The sequence below is a fragment of the Egretta garzetta genome, unplaced genomic scaffold (genome assembly GCF_000687185.1).
Source record: "Egretta garzetta isolate BGI_Z169 unplaced genomic scaffold, ASM68718v1 scaffold339, whole genome shotgun sequence".
Classification (NCBI taxonomy): Eukaryota; Metazoa; Chordata; class Aves; order Pelecaniformes; family Ardeidae; genus Egretta; species Egretta garzetta.
The window spans coordinates 993,720-1,018,167 of record NW_009260800.1 but is presented as its reverse complement, the minus strand read 5'-3'; the positions used below and the strand labels follow the sequence as shown (position 1 = coordinate 1,018,167).

Here is a 24,448-nt window from a genome sequence, read left to right as displayed (position 1 = left end):
GAAATGAATGAGTTGGTCTTAGCTTATTTCCTAGTGGATTGTGGTCCTCCATATATCACTCAAAGAGTTTGGCATGATTTGTAGCTTTTGCAGATGCCCAAGCCTTTGGCAGGAGGAAGACCAAAATGTGTTGCTATTTAAAGAATTTCAACACTTCAGGTCAAATCCAAAGTCCTCAGAGAAGTATGAGAAACTTTACAGTATAACTTATATTGCTACTACACTGTCAATGAATAAATTAGCATATAAAACATTGTAAAAATTCCTAGTTCCTGTTCATTTATAAGATATAATAGTTCTCAGCTATACACTGAAAGTTCTGCATAGACATTAAAGACACAGATGCTGAAGAAAGTTTAAGGCTAGATTCTTTCCTCAACATGGACAACAGGGTAGAATTTAGTTTGGAAGTTAACCAGCTGAAAAATGAAATAAACTTTTGCTTATGTACTACCATAGAATATGTCTGCACAAGTTGTTACATTTAGTATGTAGAACATGTATTCATAACAGAACCAAGACAGCGTGATTTTAGTTTTTGAAGTGTTCAACAATCTATTTTTAAAATTTGTGCTATATATGTGCAATCCATTTCATTTTTCTGAAGTGTTGAATCTGAAATAATGTTTGGCTGTAAATATCAACTATTCCTCTCCCCAAAGTTTCTAAATCAGCAGCAGTTTGACAGAACTAGCTTCATGTCACTTCCAAGCCAAACCTGTGGCACCCGAGTGAATAATCAGTGTTGCTGATGCTATTCCTAAACTGTACCTAAGAACTGGTGGACTTACACAAGAGAAAAAATCCCATTGAAAAATGAAGAAACACATGACACACAAAGAAGATTTGTTATCATATATGAATAAATACAGACAGAAAAAATAATAATAGGTGTTAGCCTAAGAGCTATTGTATTGATTAGCAAGAACATTTATGAACACTGGATAGGAGATGAGTAGTTTGTCTAGTGTTAGCTGATCTCCTGAGTAAGCTGCCTGCAAAATAAGAAAGGCCTTTCCCTGTTTGATCATTTCAATCTCTTATGAAGGTAGCTTGTATTTACAAAACAGGAAAGCTGGTTTTCTCTTTGGCTTTCATCACTGCTAGGTCACATTGCTGACTCCTGTTCAGCTAGCTGCCCTCCAGGAGCCCCAGGTCCTCTTCAGCAGAGCTGCTACCCAGCCTGTGAGCCTCCAGCCTGCTTTGTTCCTGAGGTTAGTCTGTGCCATCTGCATTTGTCTGTACTAGATTTTGTGAGGTTCTGTCAGGCCATTCCTCCCTCTAGCCTGTCTGCATCATTCTGAATGATAGCCCTCAAGTGTATCAATGGCACCCATTAGTTTGGTGTTGTCCACAAACTTGATGAGAGTGCATTCCGTTTCCACTTCCAGGTCACTGATGAAGATATTAAACAAGATAGGTCCCAAGGTAGCACCTTGGGGAGGAAATACGTTTATACCCAGGTTGCAGTTAGAGTACAAACCATTCATTGCTACCCTTTGAACCTGATACTGCAGACAGTTATTACATCTATAAGTCTGCACATCTAGAGTATAATTTACCAACTTGGTTAAAAGGATTCTCTGGGAGATTGTGTTGAAAGCCTTGCTAAAGCTCAGCTAGACAGCATCCACTGTTCTCCTTTGATCTGCGTATCTAGTCATTTCATCATGGAATGCAATCGGGTTTGAAAGCATCATCCAGAACAATGTCAAACCAGATGAAATCTATCTGGAGTGCTGTTTTTGCTGCATATGCCAAATACAGTGCAATCAATGTGCTTTTTTTTTCTGTTGATTCTAAATGATTACAACTTTTTTTCAAACAGATACAACTTAATGTGGTAAGATAAAAAATATTTTCACTTGAGGATTTCAGCTCAGAATTTTTCCTCCCTAACTCCTAGTGGCATAATTTTGGCAAGTTAGAGATAGTTGCAACTTGATCTTGGCAGGTTAAACATTTTCTGGCTTTGGTCCAGCAGGTTAAAAGTGGTTCTGAGTTTGTCTTGGCAGTCAACACTTGGCACTGGCTTATTTTCTTTTAGAGAATGTTGTGGTTGAACTGATGAGACAATGAAAAGGGCAGCTTATAAATTACATAAGTCAAGATACTTATCCCTAAGTGCATTATTTTCTAATCCAAGTCCTGTTGATAGCAGAGTGTGTGTGACGGACAGAACAAGGAGTTGGTTTAAAAATACAAGTGCTATGGTAAAAATACATCCTTTACTTTTTCATCAGATGTTCTTAAGACACTCTATATTTTTCCATACACAGGAATGTAGTGTTAGGCATAGTTCCACCTCAGATTTAATAACTTCATAAAAGGGTTATGTATTACTCATCAGTGTGTTTTCATACTTGACAATGTTATTTATACATCTTAAGTAAATTAAGATGAACATCTACTTCCCTCTTCAAAAATATTTTGTTAAAATACCCTGCAAGTAGTAGACATTTGCATGACAATAGCAAATAAACACCTCTTGGGATTCTGAATACCTACTGAACTATTTCAGCTGCACATTTGTTTTTTAGCCCAGATTCAGTAAAGTTCAAGGGTATCCAAGTATGAAATAGCTTGCAGAGAAATTCACATTGGTTTCTTAATTTAATTTACTTGTTGAAAAAAAGGCTACATTAGTTGAAAAAAATAGAATGTTATCTTTGGCAATTTTGGTTCACATAGACGTTCAGAACAGAATTTGGGTGATGTCGTTTCATAACATTGACTAAAGTATGGTACAGCATGCACTGTAACTTTTGGTGTGGTAAGCTATACTTTTAATGTTGATACTGGCTCTGAATACGTCTAAAAGTACCTGAAAAGTGTCTACACAAAGGCGATTTAGTCTCCTTCAGTAGATTAACTTTATACACATAAATAAATTTGTTATCTGAACAATTACTTATAAAGGAGAATATATTTCTTTTTAAAGCATTGCGAAGCTCTTACATGTTTGGGGAGAAGGACCAGACAGTGTCTGGCTTGCAGATCATCAATAAAGGGAATAAATGAGGTTAGGGGGTACAGCTGGGAATTCCACCCTTCCTTCCCCTTGGGCAACCACAATGACTGCAGGGTACTAGGTAAATGTAACAAATGCAAATTTGGACCACAAATCTTCATTGCTGGTTATATTACACATGACAAAAAGGACCATCTAGTTTCAGATCCCAGGTTAATTTCAGAGAGGCAATACTTACAAGAAAAAGTAATTCACTGGACCAAATCCTTCCCCTTTTTTCCTTGTCCTTCCCGGCACAAAACTTGCCAAGAGATAATTTGGTTTGCTTGTGAGTAAGCACTGTAAGGGCATTCACTGGACCAAATCCTTCCCCTTTTTTCCTTTGTCCTTCCCGGCACAAAACTTCCATCAAAGCCAAGAGATAATTTGCTTTGCTTGTGAGTAAGCACTGTAAGCGTTGACACATTTGTAATCCTTAATGAACACAGCTATTGCAAAATATCTTATTCGTTTAGAAATACTTGTGCTTTAATTGCACAATGGCTCAAACTATTGTATTCTCAAAGGTATCATTATTTTCTGTCATGTTGTAGCTGAATTTGTGCAGCTATGGAAGGGCACGGTGGCATACGCTTTTGTTCCTTTGCTCAAACTGCTTCTAACCATGCAGGAGCAGAAATAGGCTCTGTTCAAGGCTAGAACACATCCTCTCCTACCTTGCACAGATGAGGACAAGAAGTTTTAGAGCTTGACTTGTGTTAGCCGGTTATCTCCCGTTATCTCCAAAGCACAAATTAACACAGCTTAGCTGCTGAGCTTAGAAAGCAAACTTCAGTGAGCACAGATTAGCAGCGGAACACTTCCTTCTCAGAATGTTGGAGGAAGGGAGGAACGGAGTTGTAATTTCCATGTTAGGCTGTGGCAGAGGAGCACACGCTGCTCTGCAACTTGTACTGGACACATCATGCAGGAAGCATCTAAACCTATGTGACTATCATATTGGTGGTTTCCAAAATTCATGAACCATAATTAGAAATCTTTCATAATTTCTAGCAAGGACTGTTTGAATTTGGTTTCATTTATAATTCCAAAAGATGAAATGTGTAAGAGTCAGTGATAGTTATAAATCTCCATGAAAATTTAAGTGTGATAATAATGAAATGTTTGTTACATAAATGAAATAGCAATTAATGTTTTCTTTTTCTGTTTGGAAGATAGGATATTAAAATATTGTTGTTAGATTTCCTACTGTGAACATAATTCCCTGATTTTTTTTTTACAACACATTATCATAATGTCAATAAAAGACTAAAACTAACAAGTAGAAAAAACTTGCCTGATGTAAGTGTAACACAGAAGGTTATAAAGTTGCCTTTTATGATGGCTATACAATATGATTTTCTTTTAAGATCTAATAGCAAGTTGATTCAAAGGGTAAGACTTGCACTTATGAAGCCATTAAAGCAAGTAGAAAATTGCCTTCTACCACAGTCACCCAGTCTTTTTAAATCAAAAAGTTTTATTGTTGTTGATGATGTTTGCATTTGCAGGAGGCAATTAAGGAATGAGTGAGACACCACACTCAGAGCCCTCAAGCTTGTCAAGAAGAACCATAAACTTCACTTGCAAAAAACCCCCCAAAACCCCCCAAAAACCCCAAACCCAAAAGCAGGCAGTTTAAGGGGAAATTGCAGAGAATAGAGGGAAATGGGATCATAACGTTTTAGGTCACTTTGACCACTGCTGTGTCGATCCACAATATGGAGAAGCTCATAAAGCCTTCATGGAAGCACAGGTTTTTTTCATTGCACTTACCCCAAAGAACAAAATTTAGAGGATTTAGAATGAGTAGCAGTGGCAGACAGTCAAAGAAGGAGATAGATGATGGCTCCTCCCTCTTCTCCTCTGCATTGCACTGGCAAATTGCATAGGGAAAGGTGTAACTCCACCCCTTTCAGCACAGCAGTGGTCACTTGTCCACTGTAGCATGGGGAACTCAGATTAGGCACACTTTCCCCTGGAAGTCAATACCTCTGCACTGACACAATGAGATCCAGTCCCTAAGGCATGATCCAGGCTTTTGTTATTATCTCTTATTTGAAGGGGCTAGTTGACCCAATTGGTTAACACATTAGCTTTTCAATTTTATAGCCCTAAGTCACAGAAGACCTATTCCTCGGTTTTGGCTATTTCTCCACAGCGGAAAGCAAAATTGGCAGTCTCTGCCCACCTGCCACAAAACCAGAGTTATGCCAAACAACTGCGTCCTGAACTTTATGGCTAATTAGCTGCTGAAGCTATGCCCAAGAAATAGGTTCTGTTGCCCATGGGAAGAAGTGTGTAGCCATTATTAATGTCCCAGCTCATATCTCTCAATAGGTCTTATGAGCAGTGCTGCTTAAAGAGACTAAATGTACAACAGGGAATTAAAAATTATAGTACCCCTTTCACTGACTGAAATATTGTAAACTTGTTTCACTGGGGCCAGGATTGGTGTCAATGTACTTTGTGTGAAAAGTGCAATAGAAGCATTAGTATTTGACAGCCCTGGTTGAAATAAGTGAAATTAATGGAGCTCTTTTCATATACGACAAGGCCATGGCACCCCTTTCATGCTGCTTACAGACAGAGAAAAGTCAATACTTTTTTATTACTTGATGCTGACCTACATTCTGCACTACAAGTGCCAGGCCCACTAATTGGTTTCAGTTGTGAGAAAAGTTTGCCCCAAAGAAACACTGGAGCAGATAAATCAATCTTTTTTAGGGTAGCTTAGTGGGTTTTGAGCACTTGAAATGACATTTGTGTTGTATTGACAGAATGGGTTGTTACACTCATTTTGTCATGTCAGAAGGCCCTGTACTAGTTGGAAGTATTGTTAACCAGTATTGATAAATTTGCTAAGAATAAAAGTTAGCTGGATCAACGTTTTACTTGTATAACAGCTTGCCATTTCTGGTTTGCTTCCTTGTTAAGAGACCTCCGTGGCTATTAATAGGTCAGGAGGCTTACTATGACAGCTCAATTTAAAACTCTAATTTTACTATTACAAGCATGAGGATCATAGGGAATACTTAAATATGACCACTTAGTATTAAACAGAGGGGGTTGTGGACTATGGCTGTGCAGTGGCACTTGGCAGTACTGCCTGGTTTTCAAATGAGGCGTGCACATGAGCTGTGTCCCAGCCTTGTGGGGAAAGCAAGATTGCTCAGCGGGCTCACCCTATGCTAAGGACGTAATTACTGCATGGACATTTATTCAGAATTTCCCACTGCATCCTCTAAAGCCTTGATGTGTACCTGTGGATGTTGATTTCATGCTAAAGAAAAGGGAGTTTTGTTCCCTGTTTTTACTATTCAATAGCATGAAGATAGAGTTAGGATTCTAGCGGCTGTGCCCACTTTTCAGTTATTCCTTCTACCATTGATTCTTCTCAACAGATATAACTCCAGCACTACAAAAACATTTTTTCCTGAGATCCAAACCTTTCATGGATTGGTTTACCTTTTGCATAGCGCATGGTTTCATGGTTGACATCACTCAATTATACAGGGTCTTCGGTATTGTTAGACTGGCTCAGAAGAGGACTCGGTGCTCTGAATCACAGCTATAGGTAGAACACTTTTCATTACAGAGATTATACAATTTATCTTTGAAACTTCTTCACATGCTACTTCTCCTAACCTCTGAAGGAAATCTGCATTCATACAACCTAATGCAACTTTAATCTCCATTTCTGCAACCAAATCTCTATTTATGCAACAAAATGAAATGTTGTCATTACAGGGAAAGACTATGCAAGGCTGTAAATCAGGTATCATAAGTTTATTGTAAGCTTATTGTTCCAAGTTTATCACGTGCATAACAGCCTCATAATTATTACAGACTTGGCAGCTTTGCTGTAGGAAATTACCTGAAATGTGTATGCAGGAGCTGAGAATAAATGGTCATAATGGTACTTTCTGGCCTTAAAATCTGTGAGCAGTTATGCTACGGTTGTTTGTCAATTCTCTCTTTGGTCTGAAGCAGCTGACTTTCTACTTCGTTACATTTCCAAGAAGATACTTCATTGTCATTCCTAACTTATTCCAAAGTCCATTTTTATATTACAGGAAATTGTACAGTACTCTCAAAATTGTTTGGAAAGAAACACTGTTAATGCAAATTTATCACTGGAATATGGGGGGATGCATTTTCAAAGGCCTTCAAGCTGCTATGTAGGTCTACAAGGTCTCGTTGGTTTGCCAAAGTTATTTGTACATGGTCTGTATGTATGTCTGCATACTCAGATACAAAATCTCTTTAGAATTTGCATTAATAATAACATTCCAAAGATAAACTATGTGAGCATTTGGCAAGTCTAATCTATTACGTCAGAGCGTGTGGATTGAGACAAATCTTTGGTGGCTTTATGTCACCCTTTTTGACTCTATTGTTTAGAACTGATGAGCACACATGACAGTCAAGCAGTCAAATATATTGAAAGGGTCCATAGGTCTTGTTAAGCTCTGTCAGTTGAACTTGAGTCACTGACAATTTACTAGAGTGAAAGGAGTCAAAGCTTGACAAGTTTAAAAAGGAAGCGTTATATTAACTTCGTTTGGGAAGTTAAAAATAGGCCTTGGTCTTGAGAATTACAGGCCTCTCATGCTGAGAATTATATGGCGTGATTTAAGAATGCATTGTGGAAAAATACCATAAAGCTCAGCTCCATGCTCCTAGGATCCTGAGACTGCCAAACTAGGATCAATCTCACCAATATGTGGGAATTCGTATTTGTAAGCTCATTCATTCCACCTACCAACAGTGAGGGACAGACAGAGAAAATAATTTTGAAGAAGCCTGTTTTTCTCCACTCACAAATTTTGTTCCTGCAGCTTCGAAAGGATTATCTACGTACTTCATAACTTCTACGCTGTGTAGCAATCAGCTTAAATTCAAGATGATCCTGGCAGCCAACCAGAATCAACCAGCGGTGCATCACAGTGCTTCACTGCACGATTTGAACCTACATTTCACCATCAAATTAGGCAGACACGAGAGCATGGCTTCTGATTCCTTTCTCTTTATACTGCTGCAGTGATACAGTGGGATAGACTCTTGTCGCTGCTGTGAGGCAGATCTGGCAAGGCCAAGTGGTATTTTCAGGCCTTACTTTCTCACACTGGTGAAACCTGATTAAAATCTGTATCTTCAAATACAGAAATGGCTGGGGTTCTTTTCCTAAAGAGATATTTATAATTTATATGCATACTGTGCAACATTTACCTCATGCACATTCTAAGCTTCTTTAATTACTCTTAACTGTGAGGCCAGCAACACTTTTATTTATCCATCAGACTGTGTGATGTTTCCAAAATGCGGTCAAACATAACTGCTGTCGTCATAATCGGGGCCAGTTGTTTAAATGCTCAGTTGTGAGTATCTAGTGAAATAGCTTTAAATAACAAGATAAACAGTACAGCTGCCAACCCAAAGTAATCTTACACTGAGGGGGCGTGTGGCACAGAAAATTTCCTCTTTGTCATTTTGATTTGAGTTTGAAGCTGGACCTGGGCTTAGTTCCAGCTCAAAAAACTGTTCACTTCAAAGGCTCCTAAATCGTCCCAAGGAGCTAATTTTGGCAGCCAATTGTTTTTGTTTGGCCAGGCATCCTAATAGCAAAACCCGTCTGCTCCAGCAAATGAAGACTTCTTCAATGCTCAGACTTGCCATTCCTGATTTCAGCCTGATGTGGGGGGTGTACCCCTTTTCCTGGTTTCCCCGTCTCGCCCCAAGTTCACTGCTTTTTTGTTAGACTGCACCTAACTGTCCTGCATGTAAATTAAAAATATACTTCATATTTTCAAAATAGAGGATACTGTATTCTGCTCTGAATTACTGCTTAATCCTGAATTGCAGCTGCGTTATCTGTTTGCTTTCTTGGCAACTAGAGCTGGGTTTTTTTTCCATTCCCATGAACAATATTAGCCTGGTGAATTTACTGAATTAAATATAACTAGCTTCACTTTCGAAGGAAACTATTTGCAGTTATGCTGGAGTTATAATAATATTTATTGTAATAATTATATGGACAACTTTTCCTGCAGTAAGAAGGTGCTTGCAATGCCAAGCACACAACGAAAATTAAAATACTCTGCCATTCTTAAAGTAGAATAGGAAAATACGCAAATAGGCTGTTTCTGTTGAGGAAGAAATTGGGCAGTACGAGACACAGAGAAACATTAAAAATTAAATCTTGTGAAGAGTTAAGAACGGGGCAGTGCTCACTTGCAGGCCATACAGGGAGTATTTCTTTTTGAATGTATATGTCTACCTTGCTATTTTAAAATTTATGCACCAGAATGTTGGAGGAATCATACCAAATAACTTTTTTGAGATGTAAGTAACAATATGGTCACAGTCTGGCAATACGCAGTGCAAATGAATCTCAGGTGGGCTGTGTTAGTGTTTGCATGAAGCTTACCAGAACTCGTAGTTGCTCCGTCTGTTTATGGAGGTTCACCTGAACTGTGCTCCATGAAGTAGCTATATCTAAATTATCCAGGGAGTGATAATTCTGCTTCACATAATTTTTCAGAAAAAAAATTATATATACATATATAGTTTTCATTCTGGTTTTGAGAGAAAACCAAACCTTTCAAATTGTGAAATGTATTGAAAAGGTAAAAATTCTAGCTTTCATTCACTCATGGCCTCAGTCATTTTATGAAGACATTGCATTTCCATGCACTTTCAGTGAGCATCGTGTTGACAACAGAAAACAGTAGAAAATGTTCAGACCAACTTCTTTCTTACAAATTAACCGTCAGATCCTGGAAAGCTGATAATTCATCTGTGGCATGTTGCATACAGAAAGGGAAAACAGTTTTAATGCAAAAGAAATATTTTGTATTGCAGATACTACTCCCGTATTTCAGGGTCAAAGAAAATATTTTTATTAAAAATGTTTTAAAACTTTGATCTTAAACACCATGGACTTGCTAATCATTTACCATGAGCATTTATCAGTAAGTAGCTAAATCAAAATAGTGTTTAGAATACTTAGCTTATTTTACTTTTCTTGTTTGTTGGCTGTATTAACATTGTATGGCATGGGTCACTTGCATTTCTCTTATTCAATTTAGATTTTTAAGCATTTGCATTTTAAAAATCTGAGTGTAATAACCAAGAACTTTTCCTGGGAAAAGCGTGCTCAGGAATCACCCTGCTTGTATTTTTTCTACCAGAACTTCTAATTAATTTGTTTCTACTAATAGTTATTTTATATACATAAAATTACCATTTCTCATGGAGCTGGTTTAATATCCATGTTTTAATGGTAAATAAGGTAAAAAAGGTATAATATTGCAAGGATATCTTGCTGTCTCTAATTTACCTGGTTGCCAGGGAGGAGAATATGATTTTGTATACTATGATTTGCAAAAAACTATAAAATCTAGGTTTTGGAGCAGGAAATTTTTGCAGTGCCTACAGTTACTCAGAGTTTGAAATACATATTTGCTTGCAGTTAAATAATTCAATTCTTGTGCTTTTCTTCAAAATAATGTACATATAATAATGTTTCATATACATTATTTTACATAATTTACATTCTAACATAGAATGAAATTTAGCTAGATGACAATATTTAGAGCTTTAAAATACCTTAGAAAAAAGGTAACACCATGAAAGCAAAACCTAACACATTTTTTGTCTCTCTTATTTCTTTAGGACTTTCAAACAGTGTTACCATCGATTGTTCTCTTTGAAAAGTTTGGAAAAACTTACTCCAGAACTGGGCAAATAGTGTAATCGTCCTGTAAACTACACAATATAAGACACCTGAGAAGTAATCAATAAATGTATTTCAGCAAATGCACAGCAGTATGTTGACTGAATATCCCATAAAGTACTCTCTCTGTAAAGTGATGTATACTATGTCTGAAGTAGCATTAATTGATTTTGCTTGATCTTTAACCAGTACAGTTTCCAACATTAATAAAAAAAAAAATTGTTATGGTTTTGCAAAAAAAAAAAATTTCTTAGGAAAATGATTTCTGAAAATGCTATGTTTTATTTAATGTAAATCCTTTAGGATACCAAACCAGAATAATCAAGTAAAAGACTTGGAATCGCATGGTATTTATTACAGATTTGTAAGTGAGGCTAACACTAAAAAAAGAAAAAAGGTTTAAAAGTTACATCTATTGGTTTTTTCTCACACCTATAAATGTGTTTGGTTCATCCTTGTTGTTCCTCCTTTTCAGTGTTAGTATATGTCCTTTTTGGATACTGATTCATCTCTTCAGAAGGACAGGATAGGCTATTTACATGGAAGGTACTATTTTAAATCCTTTTAGCTCTTCTGTGGGTGATATAGCATCAGTGTTGAAAAAATAAAGTTCTAACAACATATACACCTTATTACTAGATAAGTTTTTCTATATCCACTTAAGAGCAAATTGTAAGGTAGTTCTTAAAATTATGTGAGTGAATTTTTACAGGAGTTTTACTCTGAAGTCCTTAGGATACCACGTTTGCTTTTCAGAGCATTTGACTGTATTTGAACATGTTTATAATATTTGAATCAGTTACTCAATGGTAGGCTTTTAATTACTGAATTTTGTCCTGTGATTCTTTCGTCCTCTACAAATTTGCAAAAAACCTCCATCAGATGTCTGTCTCTGTGAGTACTTTCTCAACTAGGAATCACAAATTTCACTTATGCAGGTTTTCAGCTCTCGGCCTACGCGGGGAAGCTTTACTGCTATCACACATAACAACAAAAGCACTTCCAATTCCACTGCAGCAGGTTACGAGTGCAGGCTCCCGGCTGTAGTGCTGTTACTTTTTGGAGTTTGTAATTTTCAAGCTTTGAAGAGTTTATTCTTCTGCATGGCAGTGAGAAATTAACTCTGGGGAGTAGAGAAGCAGCCACCTCAGAGGCTGAGTCTCCCCAATAAGAGTTAATCTGATCAAATGCATCAGAGTGCTTTAGTTGTTTGTGGAAGGGGTTGAACATGAGACACTCGTGCAAAACTGTTGATGAATAAAGATGCCACAGTAATTTTTATATGTGAGAGCTATCTATTTGATTGCTTCAGCTTTAAGGTAGCTCATCACAGTAATTCACCCTGTGTTGCCTCTTTAACTTCATACCACAGTTTCCCATCAGTCCGATTAGAAATGGCAATGCCTTTATCAGATTAATCTTTCTTTCCCTTTCTTCCTTCCAGTATCTCTGACCCCAGGACAAAACAGAGCGTACCAGGCAGACCAGCACTGCACTGGTGGTAGGGCTCACAGCTAAGGGTCTGGAGCACAGATGGAGGTTAAAGCCAACACTTCTAATATTAATTTTTTGATACATACTCACTTTTCTTCCTCTTAAGAAAAAAAAACTTCTTCATTTCTAAGCAGCTAGTTACTTCCCGGAAACCTTCTTGCACAAAACCAAGTCTGTTCATTTTATTAGATAAGCATCCACAAAATTAATAAAGTAGCAACCATATTACCAGCCAGGTTTGGGTTTTGGAGTTCTTTTGCTAATTATATTTCGTAGGGAATCCTATCCTTTAACTGGAATTCACATAGAATTTATGTCATTTGTCAGCATGTAACATCCAAACTATTTTGTGTGCCCACACTATAATCCCAGAATCCTTTCATTTCTCATTAAGTACATCCAGCACTTACTCAGTACATTTAATACAAACCATTGATAATTATTCTAGTGGGACCTCTACCAATTCTTCCGTTATGTAGACACTGTTTGTTATTTTCATTACTCTCTTAAACTGCATATAAGCCCATGCAGAGAGTTAACAGAAGATTAGCTTGAAGATATTTTAAAGTATAAAAGCGTACCAATCTATGAAACTGTCAATGGATCTCGACTTTTAATTTTAACTCCCATCTGGATGCTGCACAGTCCAGGAATCTTTGCTGGCGTGGGCTAAAGAATCTGCCCCTACCCCTTTTTCTACACAGGTCTGAGGCTGATAGAGAAAACTCCCAATATTAAAGGGAACAGCTAGTAATAATTTAAGAACCCAGCCTTGGGATACCTTCAGCATGTTGGACTCCCTTGATTACAAAAGAAACTCAAAATATGTAATATAACGGTGGGGACACCAGTAGGTTTTTATTATGTAGAAGAATTGAACATCATGAAAGATTGAAAAAATAACCTGGAAGTGAATGCTAGCAACTCTGCTTTTGATAATGAATTTTGATACCATTTTGATAATGTCATTATGTCACCAGTCTATCAATACAAACACTAAGAGATTATGTGATTTCACTTTTCTCCTGTTTATCTTTCTTATTGATATGATTTACCCAATCACTTTTAATTATCAAATTGCTTTTTGCAATATATTTCAGTAATGTGTTTTTAATATTTTATTTATTGTAGGTTTTCCTTATTAATAAAATTGTTGTTTTATAACATTCCGGTACTGAATGGTGTGTACTCTAGAGAGGATTTTTCTGGTTTATAGGAGTTGTTACCATCTATTCTCACCGCACAAAATCTTAGCAATGCAGAATGGATATAGATAAAGGCACCGGCAAAGGAACACTCTGAAAATTTGAAAGGGCCTCATGGACCTTGATGAGCAGGGAAGATATGTAGCCTCTTAGAAATGTAGTTGGCTATGACATTTAGCAAACTACTCACAGCAGTATCTAAAAATCAAAAAGAATCACTGTGATGCCAGAGAAACAGACAAATATAAGAAGCATAATTACTCTAGTTGCCCCATTAAATGTATTTCAGTCAACAGTAGTTGAACAAATGTGAACAGTAACACACATATAGTCAAACTCTACCAAAGCGACCTGGTTACTGCAATATCAAATATGGCCTTCAGCATGCAGCGAGACATGCATGGTCCTTGCTTTTCAGCCACAGGAACACAAATGTTTTTTGTGATTTGGACCAATTTAGTCCACGTGTACAGAGGAAAAAAGTTACTGCTGGGCTTTTTTCATACTGCGGGGCTGAAGAGGCTTATCAAATACCTTTAAGAAGCAGCACTTACTGGGAAGAACCTGACATCCCAGCCCACTAACAGAATATCTCTGATATGTCACTTCAATATCTTTGTCTAATACATGAAAAACCTGGAACGTAATACTTGGATATGCACTGGTAACTGAGCAATTTGTATAGATCACAGATCTTGAAAGAGTCAAATAATAATGTTATCTCTTTCTGTATCAGATACGCTGGCCCTGCATGCCAGGTGCTAAGGATTCAAAGCCTCTGTGCTAATGGTGACCAATGCTCTTTGGGTCTAACCACCACTGGGCATTGTGGTGCTCATAAAAAGGATGCAGGAAAAGCCATTGAAATGGAACAGCTATGTGCCAAAAGTTGCTCACGATACCTCACATCATGAGAAGTTTCAGGGATATTAGAAAGTGTCGGGTAACATCTTTTCTTACCAAAACTATCTGCTGTTACTCAGCGGATTAAGGCTCTTCCAGTGTGGCTACCCAATCATTTTGTTTGACTCCTGCATAGCTGATGTTGTAAACACAGAAAAATCTCTTAATTTAGGTAATTTAAGAACTGTCTTCTGGGCTGATCCAAGATGTTCTCAACACTTGTCAGGGAAAACATTTAGCTTGCAATGCCCTCTAGAGGCAGAATTGCTGTAACAGCGTTGACCACAGATTCACTCCACACTTTTCTGGTCCAAATGTGATGCTGTAGCTTTCAAGCAACACCTTTTTTTTTCTTTCTTTCTTTTTTTCTTCTGCTTTTTTTTTTTTTTTTTTTTTTAAATAAGACACACTTCACATTTCTGTAAGAGCAGAGGTCTAGAACCATTAGGGGCTCTGAAAGTGATCCAGGTGCCTCATCCTGGACTTGCACTGAAGTTGCCTCCAGCTGAGATGTGGCCATATTTAAACTGCAACACAAAATGGTGATGCTTGTGAACAGTAATGGAGTTTGACATACCAGTGTTTGGCATGGAATAAGACTCTGAAAGCATCAAAATTAAAAAATACTTCTAACAGTTCACTGTTGTTCCAAAGGATGTGTTTGCAACATGCCTTTCATAAATCTGGGGTCCTCAATCTAATGAATTTAGAAGTTCTGCAGAGTAAAGGTTGTCAGAAGGATGAGGAACTCTGTGTTTTACTGGCAGCTGTGGGCTCCTATACTCAGAATAGCAGAGACTGAAAAGCAGAGGATGTGTGTAATTCCTTAATGTTAAAATCTGGTTTACCTCATATTAAAACAGAAACACCACAACCACAGAAGAGTCACATCCATGTAGTCAGAAACAGAATCCAAGCCTTGAAACTTTTATTTGTCCCAACTGCATTTGTAAAACATTTTTTGAGAGTGAATTTTCTTTTACTAGTTGACAAAGGTTCCTCGTTGGCCTGGAAAAACAGCAAAGGAGTGCAGACAATGCAAAGCGGGCTTGGCTTCGTATTCTTCCATCTTTTAATAGATCAGCTCATTAATGAGAAAATCATCTGGCTGCTGGCACAATCAGATACAGTCACTTATCAGTACATTGAGTTCAGTTTATAGTACTCCGATTCATATTCATGATCAGAGGATGCAGTGGAGCAATTCATTAGTACACTGGCTGCATTAAGCAATCACTGCCAAAATGTGGCATATTGAGAGTTTGCATTGAACTGCTTCCTTTGAGAACCTTTTGGTTAAGAAATTCCTAAGTGGAGAAATCTGTTGAGATAAATAACTCAGGCACTTCAGGAAAAAAACCATTGAGAGTCCATGTATAGAACATTTAGCTAAAAATCTGTAACGGTGCTATTTTATGTGTGACACGATCACATCCTCAAATGCAAGTTTAGACTATCATAACAGCTAATAGCGTGTATGAACTAGATTAGCTATATCCCAGACTGAACCCTCTTTCTTACTTTTAATTACTTTATGGCATCTAATGAATGTTAAGGTTGTGTTTGGTTTGGGTTGAGATATTCAACAACCTCAAAAACCCAACCTTCTCCCTTCTGTATCTCTGCTCATGGTACAAATAAGGGGCGCTTACCATTTCAGTCGGTGTGTGCTCACCTCACAATGTTTTTAAAGAGGGGCAGTGCTTATAAATTAGATAGGCATGCTTCGTCTGTACTGTTGTGAGAAGAAGGTGAGGCCAGGTTCAGTTACCTTTTCACTTTTTAAGTTTGTAGCACAGCATTGTGGTGATTCCTTGTCCACATGCTTCATTTATTCCACCATATAATTTTCTACTGATAACTGCTCTTCTAATTTATCGTCTCTTCCTCAGCCAGTTGGTAGTAAGAGACATGTAGACGTAAGAGACATGTAGATAGAAAGAAAGAAAGAAAGAAAGGAGAAGAACTGTAAATTTGTGATCACTCATATATAAGGCAAATAGGTGCTAAACTTTCTTTTAATGTGTCCTTGATGTATTCCTCTCCCTTGAGTAGGATTGTTCTTGTTTTTTCTCACTGGTATTTTAACCAAAATCTGGGCCAGTGAATCACTGCCAAGAGGAGAAAATATGCATAAACAATATGAAACAGAGCACCCATACTTTATGGTTTTGAAGCAATAATCATCTCACACATGCCTAGTAGCTTTGAATAAGAATGTGTAGACAGCTGTGGTTTTAGTCACTGACATGGGTCTCTGATTACTTCAGAAGACATTTGCTGGCTTCATTTTTCCTGTATCAAAGCTGTGTGCCAGATAGGGGAGATTCCTGCATACCTGCTAGGAAGCATTCACCCTCTTGATTTTGTTTCTGTGCTTGATCTTTACTTTTTTCCTCCCACTTGCTCCATTTCCCCCACAACATAGGATACCTCTAGTTTATGCCAATAATGACATAAAAAACCCCTTGACGGAAACTAGTTAAAGACGACCTGGGATTAAAAAGCTCAAATCTTTAAGAAATTTGTGTCTGTAAGATTTCTTCCACTCTTAAGATCCTGTATTTCCTCCACTACAAAGCGTTGCCGTTGTGTTGGAATTGGTTTGCCATCAATCTTTTGCTCTAGACAACAGAGCAGTCAGCGTGGCCTTTAAACAACACCTAAACATCTCCCAGCTTTATGCAAGCCAGTAATAGCCGTCGCTCTTACTCTACAGCACAGTGACACAAAGCCGCGCGGCAAGGAATGAACTGGAGATTCACTCTTGCCCCCAAGAAGGCTGGAATTCTGACTGAGACCGCTTCCCACATAGGTGCTTGGTACCACAGCTTGTTAGTTCACCGCTTGTGATCTAACGACAGTCGAAGAGGGTGACCGTGACAGACAGCTGTGTCTGTAAGCATCAGGAGAGAGCTTATGTTTGACCTAGTTCTGGAAATGATTAACACATGATTTAGCTTTCATTCATTTCTATTCATGGTCATATATCTCACAGCTGTTACTGAACACCAAGAACCAGGAAAGCTTTTTGCTGACTTTTTATACTTTACAAATGCATAATCAAATGGTGAGATCTGACCATTTACAATAACAGGATATGTTTTTTGTTAAAAAACAAGAGTATTTGCTCCTTGTTGCTCTGAAGTTTTTATTTCCATGTAACCACCGGTGTATTCTAGTAATATGAACACAGTGATGGTATATTTCATGTGAAATAAATCTATCTGCTTATTTAATTCTTCACAGCTACTATTCATTGAGATGAAATCCCCTGTGTCATAACAAGTGTAGTAACAATCTTTAAGATGCTTGAAAGATTTCCAAGTGCAGGTCTCCTTTTTTAATACTATATTTTTACAGAGAAGACTGCATGGTTCCTCCTCCAGTATAATATAAGGTGCTTAATGCTGCATCAGTATTTAACCCAATTACATCTCTATCATGATAAAAAAGAAAAAAATTATAAATATATGGCCAACTGAGAACTTCACAATACCACAATAGTTCCACAAGCATGCACTTCGAAATTTGTAGCTTTGTTAGGGATCACGTGTGGCGGGTGATTTGCTGCTCAGTAGCAACCTGGTAGATCACCGCATCTGGACTGGGAGAGGATCTCCGCTGGCTGGAAAGGTTTCTGGCAGGTTTAGTTATTTGTGCTGAAGAAGGCAACAAGGCATGTATTGTGCAAACACAGCTTTTTTGTGGGATGTTTTTAGAAGCTATGAGTAAGGGCAGGCATGTGTGAGGGTTTGTACACTAACAATTTATTTGAGTTCACAGAGCATGACAATTTTTGCAAATCTCTCCCGCAATATTATCTTCTGGAATCCCAGCAGTGAAGTGTATAAAATCTGGCTCTTCCAGGTATCTCTATTTCTGTCTCCTATCATTTTCTTCCACTTGCCTGGCTCTTCTTTGGTAATGATTGCTCCAAACATCAGCAGGTTTCCATAGGACATGCTCACTTCTCACCGGTCTGTGCTTCCACTCTTCACACATGTGACTGATATAGACAAACTTGTAAATGTGTTCACATGGAAAAGATTTTCAAAGCTCCATCTGAAGATGTTCAAGCTGGAAAAATGTGTTCTTTCATCATAGCTTCTTTTAATAACAGATAAAGAACTGGCAAAGAAAGTGAGGGTAGGTTATTTCAAAGCTGATTGTCTTAACAAAAAAAAATGTAAAAAAATTGTTCTGACAATTTAAGAAATAAGAAAAATTGAAATTTGTGTTTTAGTCTTGTGAATGTTTACTAAGGGTTATAATCTTGTTATTTAAATATTTTTCTCAAAGTCAGCAGCTAGCTAAAATTAATATTTAAAAAAAAAAAAACCAAACCTGTGGTTTTATGTCCATTTGGGGAGAAAATAACAGTGTCTGTGCCAAGGATTCTTGAGAATTTTTCTTTCTGAGGAATCTCAGATTCTATTATAAATATGAAAAGTTCATATAAACAGCTAAAATTTGAGATTCAGATTTGCTCTTCATTCTGTGTACAAAAAGATAGATTGAGCTGAATAATTTTAATTCAAATCTAAATTAGTAATAAATCCCATGTTACTCGCTGTTTAGAATAAAGCTAACATTTTTTCGATAACACAATTCTCAAGTCACAAAGGATAAAATTATAGGTGAGAGAAGATTCACCTTGAAAAGTCACTACTAACCTTCTGCTGAGCTTGAAAACTAGTAGGCTGCCCCAGTTTTTGCACTGATATAAAGAGTCTGGCCATGCTGTTTTCTCAAACTATGTTGATAAACTGGCTCTTCACAGCAAGAACATATTTAGCTGATACATCTGTTACTCAGATTGTTGCATAGAATTAGCAAATCAGTTCAAATAGTAAGTATTTTATTGCTATCTAGAAGTTAGAAGCAAGAACTAGTGGGATAGGTCTTGGCAGTTTCTATGCAGAATTTATAAGTGAATAATCTTAGAAACAACTGAGTCATCTTCTCTGATAAGAGAAGGTAATTAAAGAGGGCAAAATGACTTTAAAAGTACTCAAAATTTTATAACTAGAAAAAATGGCTTTACAAGAGAGACTTAAAATTCACAGAAATGTTCTCCTGGTCATGTCCAACGGGTTCCTGGGTAGACAATGACAGTGAGTTTAGAATATCTGTCCTACTCCTGAATGCGCCTGGGTGTACGAGCACTTACAAGTAACTGAAAAGCGAAATGAAAAGGTATAGTCTGAAATGGCATTCAGAGGACAGGAGTGCACTGACAAAATAGGAGTAGGGGGACCATTCACTACATTGTTGCTTCATATGCGTATCTCTTCAGCTCTTCTCAACTTCTGTACAGATGATTTTGTCCTCTAAAATGCAGATGGAAGTCAATTTGTACTCTAAAATACATAGAACAGTGTAGATAGCATAGCCCCATATTTCAATAAGCATTAGAAAATTATCTGCCAGAGCACAGCCTTCCACGAGAGACAGTGCAATAGTTTAATTCAGAAGAGACCGATGCAAGAGCCTGGCATTGTATGAGGGTCCCAAGCAACTTAATGCAGAAGGTATGTTTTCCTCTTTGGGACGGTGATGGGGAGCCAAGCTGAAGGGGGAAATAAATTGCCAGCTGAGGAGGGAAGTGAGTCGGAAGGGCGATGGGGATTAACCCTGGTTGGGGTCCCAGCTGTGGGCCTAACCCAACTGGCTGCCTTGGTGTCCTGGGGCTATTCAGAAGCTGTTTGCTACCACTTGCTTTGAAGAGCCAAGCTGAAGGGGGAAATAAATTGCCAGCTAAGGAGGGAAGTGAGTTGGAAGGGCGATGGGGATTAACCCTGGTCGGGGTCCCAGCTGTGGGCCTAACCCAGCTGGCTGCCTTGGTGTCCTGGGGCTATTCAGAAGCTGTTTGCTACCACTTGCTTTGAACCACTCCTGGAATGTCACAGGTAGGAGGTATCTATCTGTTTCATAGCTCTCCATCATAAAGTCTTTGACGGGTTGCTCAAAGTGTTTGCAAAATTGGATGTTCTTACACTTTTTTATTTTTGACAGAGCTGACTTCAAAAAGTCAACAAACAACAATGTTATAGAAAGTGAAAAGTTATTTCTATGTCACCAACTGAAACTGGAAGCTGAAAATAACCCCTTCATCCTTGTGATCCTAGTGATGCCCCATCTGATAATGAAGCCTGTATTTGTTACTCAGTGATGGATTCTAAGACATATAAACTGTACTTGCATGTGTCAAAGAAAACGATTGTGTTGATTTTTTTCCAAATACAAAATGGCACTCTTGGTGCCTAAATTATCCAAATCTTTATTTAGGGACCTGAAGTGGAACAAATCAGAAAAGAGGAAGGTGTGGAGCAGAGTAAATTTTTGTGTGGATCTCTGTCTGTTCCATCAAAAACTGTAGCAGGGAGCCTCAGGAAAAGAGATAGTCTTCCCTTGGACACAATTTATATCTTTTCTCAAAAAAAAGAACAGGCAGGAAAAGTAGTGATGCATGTCTGATATTGATGGAAAGCAAGTATGTACCTCATCCATTGAAAACATTGATCAAGGCCACTTCGCTCTTTTTTAATGATGGCCCCATAAATCTGCCAGTATCAATGAAAGTCACTGTTATCTACTCGAAGTTCTAAATGGCTACACTAAGGAAGCGAAGTCGCAGCTAATGGTTCTTTACATCCAGAAGCCGAATTGTCATACTTATCTCTTTCAAGACTCTCCTGCTTTTTTGTTCATTTGTTTGGGTTTTAAACAACACATGAACAAAACCAGGACACATTAAACAAGAGGAAGAAATTCCACACACCCATGGTAATTTTTAATGAAGTGGTTTTAATGTTCAAAGCTTTTTTACACATCTTTTTCTCCGTGGTTTTCAGTTAAGAAGGATGAGAACCCAACAGAATGTGGCATTTTTCTGTGCATATGGTCTATTGACTATGACAAGGAAGTTTGAATAAAAAAGGTCTGGAAAAGTGGTATTCCTCTTAAATGTCAATGTATAGCTTGTGATTCAAGGTCAAATAAGAAATAGGATTTAAATTGAATAGCAATGAATCCTTGCAAGTTGTTCTGATCAAAATGCTATGGAAAACGTTCTGTTCACCCTGGATCTTCACCCAGTGATGGGCAGAAATCTATGACTGACCCAAAATTTCACACGGACAGTAATTCACAGGGAGTTTTTAATATCATCCAACCCAAACCAGAACAGAAAGAGGGGAATGAGCCTAAAATGATAAAATAAACACCTGTTGCCAGTTAGGAGATTGAGTGTGACTTCCCCACAACTACTTTGTGTCTCCTTTAAGTAATGGGATGAGGGCGGAAGCTAAGAGGAAGTGTGTCATGGCTGGAACAGAACTCAGGTCACAGGGGCTTCAACCACAAGGTCGCTCCAAGTACAGAATAAGGGAAGAAGGCTGGGAAATCTAGCTCTCTGGATGAATGTCATTTTAAAAAGTCACCTTATAACCACAGCTGGGGAAGCCTTACAACTGCCAAAAATTCCCATTCACAAAACATACTGTACTGTGTTTAGTAAATCGAGGCATTTGATTTGCCTATTTAATAAAGTCAAGGAGGTGCCAGACACCATATGTGGGGTGCTAAGGGGTTGTGAACGAATGAACAAGCATTGAACAAGGTGGGACTGAGCTCATCCCAGCTCTCAAACTGCATTTAAATACGTGGGCTAGTTCTGCACTGCCGTGCTGTCAGCCAGCAGTACAGTTCCATAGCTCCCAGTATTACAACTTTATCGGGGACTCCTCAGCAATACCTGGTGTAGGCTGAAGAATCTTTCTCAGGAACACCAGAGTAAAACAGGGATTAGCATTTCAATATTTTATACTAAATATATTCAGGATTGAGGTGTGTCCTCAGTGGAAGACTTCACCTCACACAATGGGAAGCAATAAACAACCCTTCTCCAAAGAGATGTTGAGAACATTTTGAAAAGGAAATTTACTTTTTTTTTTTTTTTTTTTTTTTGCCTTGAGAATATCAGAGAGATTCTCTAGACACATCTGACTGTATTTCAGCTATCTTGGCAAGGAAATCCCTCCTTAGCCTTGCCCCAACACACATTACTGTGTAATATGTACATGAATCTCAGAAACAGATGGAGTACACTTCACCCAGAATCTAATCCTAGTGAGGTAGAGAGGCCAGATGGTCTCACTTTCCAAATGAAAACTTTGAGAGAGTCTTTAAACTAAGCAAAGATTTTATTAACATTGATGGCTGTATATAGCGTAATACACAGAGAAGATTAATTAGAAACCCTAATTAAATGTAACAGTGTAAAAGAACCAGAGCACTATTTGGCATCAAACAGCTTTTTAAGATTCTTGTTGAAACCTGGAGTCTTCAGCATGGCTGAGCTGCAAAGCGAACAACAGAAAAGCAGAAACAATGAGATTTACTAAAAGGTGCCAAACTCAATTCTACATGCAATCATTTTGTGTATTTTTTATAGAATCATGGGAAAGAGGGCTGAAAGGAACCTTTAGAGGTCGTCTAGTTCATCCCCCTACCCCAAGGCAAGATCAACTGTACCTAAATCATTCCTGACAGATGTTTGTCTAACCTGTTCTTTTATAGCTCCAATCACGGAGATTCCAAAACATCCGTAGGCAATCTATTCTGGTGTCTAACTATCCTTGTTGTTTGAAAGTTTTTCCTAATGTTTAAGTCTGAAACACCGTTGCTCCAATTTAAACCTGCTATTTTTTGTTCTGTTGAGCAAGGGCACGGAGAAAAGTTTGTTCCTTTGGGTTTTTTTTTGAACCAGATGCCTTTTACAAATAGGAAGATCACTCTTTTTTTTTCCTGTTTTGTTTTGTTTTGTTTTCTTAGACCAAGAAATCCCAGTTCTTTAATTTTCTTCCCATTTAGACTTCTGATCGTTTGGATTTGCTTTATTAGGACTACATCTCTCAGAAGTGGCAATGGAAACTGAACACTGAGTGTAGCTGCACTCTTGGCTGTGCTCAGCAGAATGAAAGGGCTGTATCACAATGTGTTGTGAACAACGTTCCTGCTATGTATCCTGGTAGGAGGCTTGCTTCTTTTCTAAGGTTTGACTGTTCATTTGTGCCCCTTTCCTACAGAACTCCTGTCTAGCCACTCATTTCCAGCTTGGTTTTAATAGAAGTTGACTGAATATATTGAAGAATATATTCAGAATATATTGTTTTTCACTATGGACAACTGCAGGAAAAGAGTATTTTTTTGCATGAAGCCATTATCAAGTCCTCCAAGCAAATGAGGTGAAAGAGTCAGTTTTCTTCAGCCTGTTAAAGGAACGTACATCTGGAAGTAATGTTTTAATTCTCAGACGTATGGAGTGGGGAGCTTGAGGATACAAGCATCACATATCACCTCTCCTTTTAAATTTTGTGCTCGTATCTCTGGCTCACAGCAGGAATTCTTACAGGCCATGGACAGTAACCAAGAAAATGTTGCCACATTTTCAGAACCTCTGACATCTAGGCTGTTACTTAGTTGAGCAGTTGGCAATGCAACCCTACAAGGTTGTCCCCAAACTAGTTTGGATCTTCAAGAGGTGAACAGCATACTTAGGTCAAACAACTGCAGCTGGCCAACAGTAAAGAGAATGACTTCCAGGAGCCTCCCACCAAGTGTGCTCCTACTCCAGCTCCCTAGGAAAACGCTGCAGTGAAGTGTTGTAGACAAGCACAGGAAGAGGCATCTGGACCCTGACTGCTGTGAAGGTTTGCTGAGACAAACAGTTGTTTACAGCTCACAGAAAAGGGAACAGATGTGCCAGATTCAAGGAATTTTATCCCCCCAAATGCTGCAGTCACAGCTAAAGAAGAAGTAAAAATAGATGCAGCAGCGACGGCAAGGACTAAAGCTGAAAGGGTGCAGAGAGGGAGGAGAGGACAACTTATCACAGAAGCAAGGGTAAGCGAGGAGGGCATTAATTATGGACTGCCCTGAATAGTGACAGCACCCAAACTGCCTCTCTTAACAAGTTTCCTCTTTAGTAGTTTCCCAGCATCAGCTGCATACCACCCTTTCCCACTACCAGTGTGCAGCACATATGGCTGCCTTGCAAGAATCACACAAATCATCCAGTAAGTTCATTTTTAT

General features: G+C 38.1%; 1 protein-coding gene across 1 annotated transcript in view; it reads left to right on the top strand.

Moving 5' to 3' along the window:
- SPATA17 (spermatogenesis associated 17) overlaps window positions 1-10,768 on the top strand; it is a 94,868-nt gene extending 84,100 nt beyond the window's left edge. Inside the window, exon 11 of the mRNA XM_035902204.1 lies at window positions 10,688-10,768. Coding sequence (XP_035758097.1) covers window positions 10,688-10,768 — 81 coding nt within the window. The remainder of the gene's footprint in view (window positions 1-10,687) is intronic.
- Window positions 10,769-24,448: the final 13,680 nt, after the last annotated feature.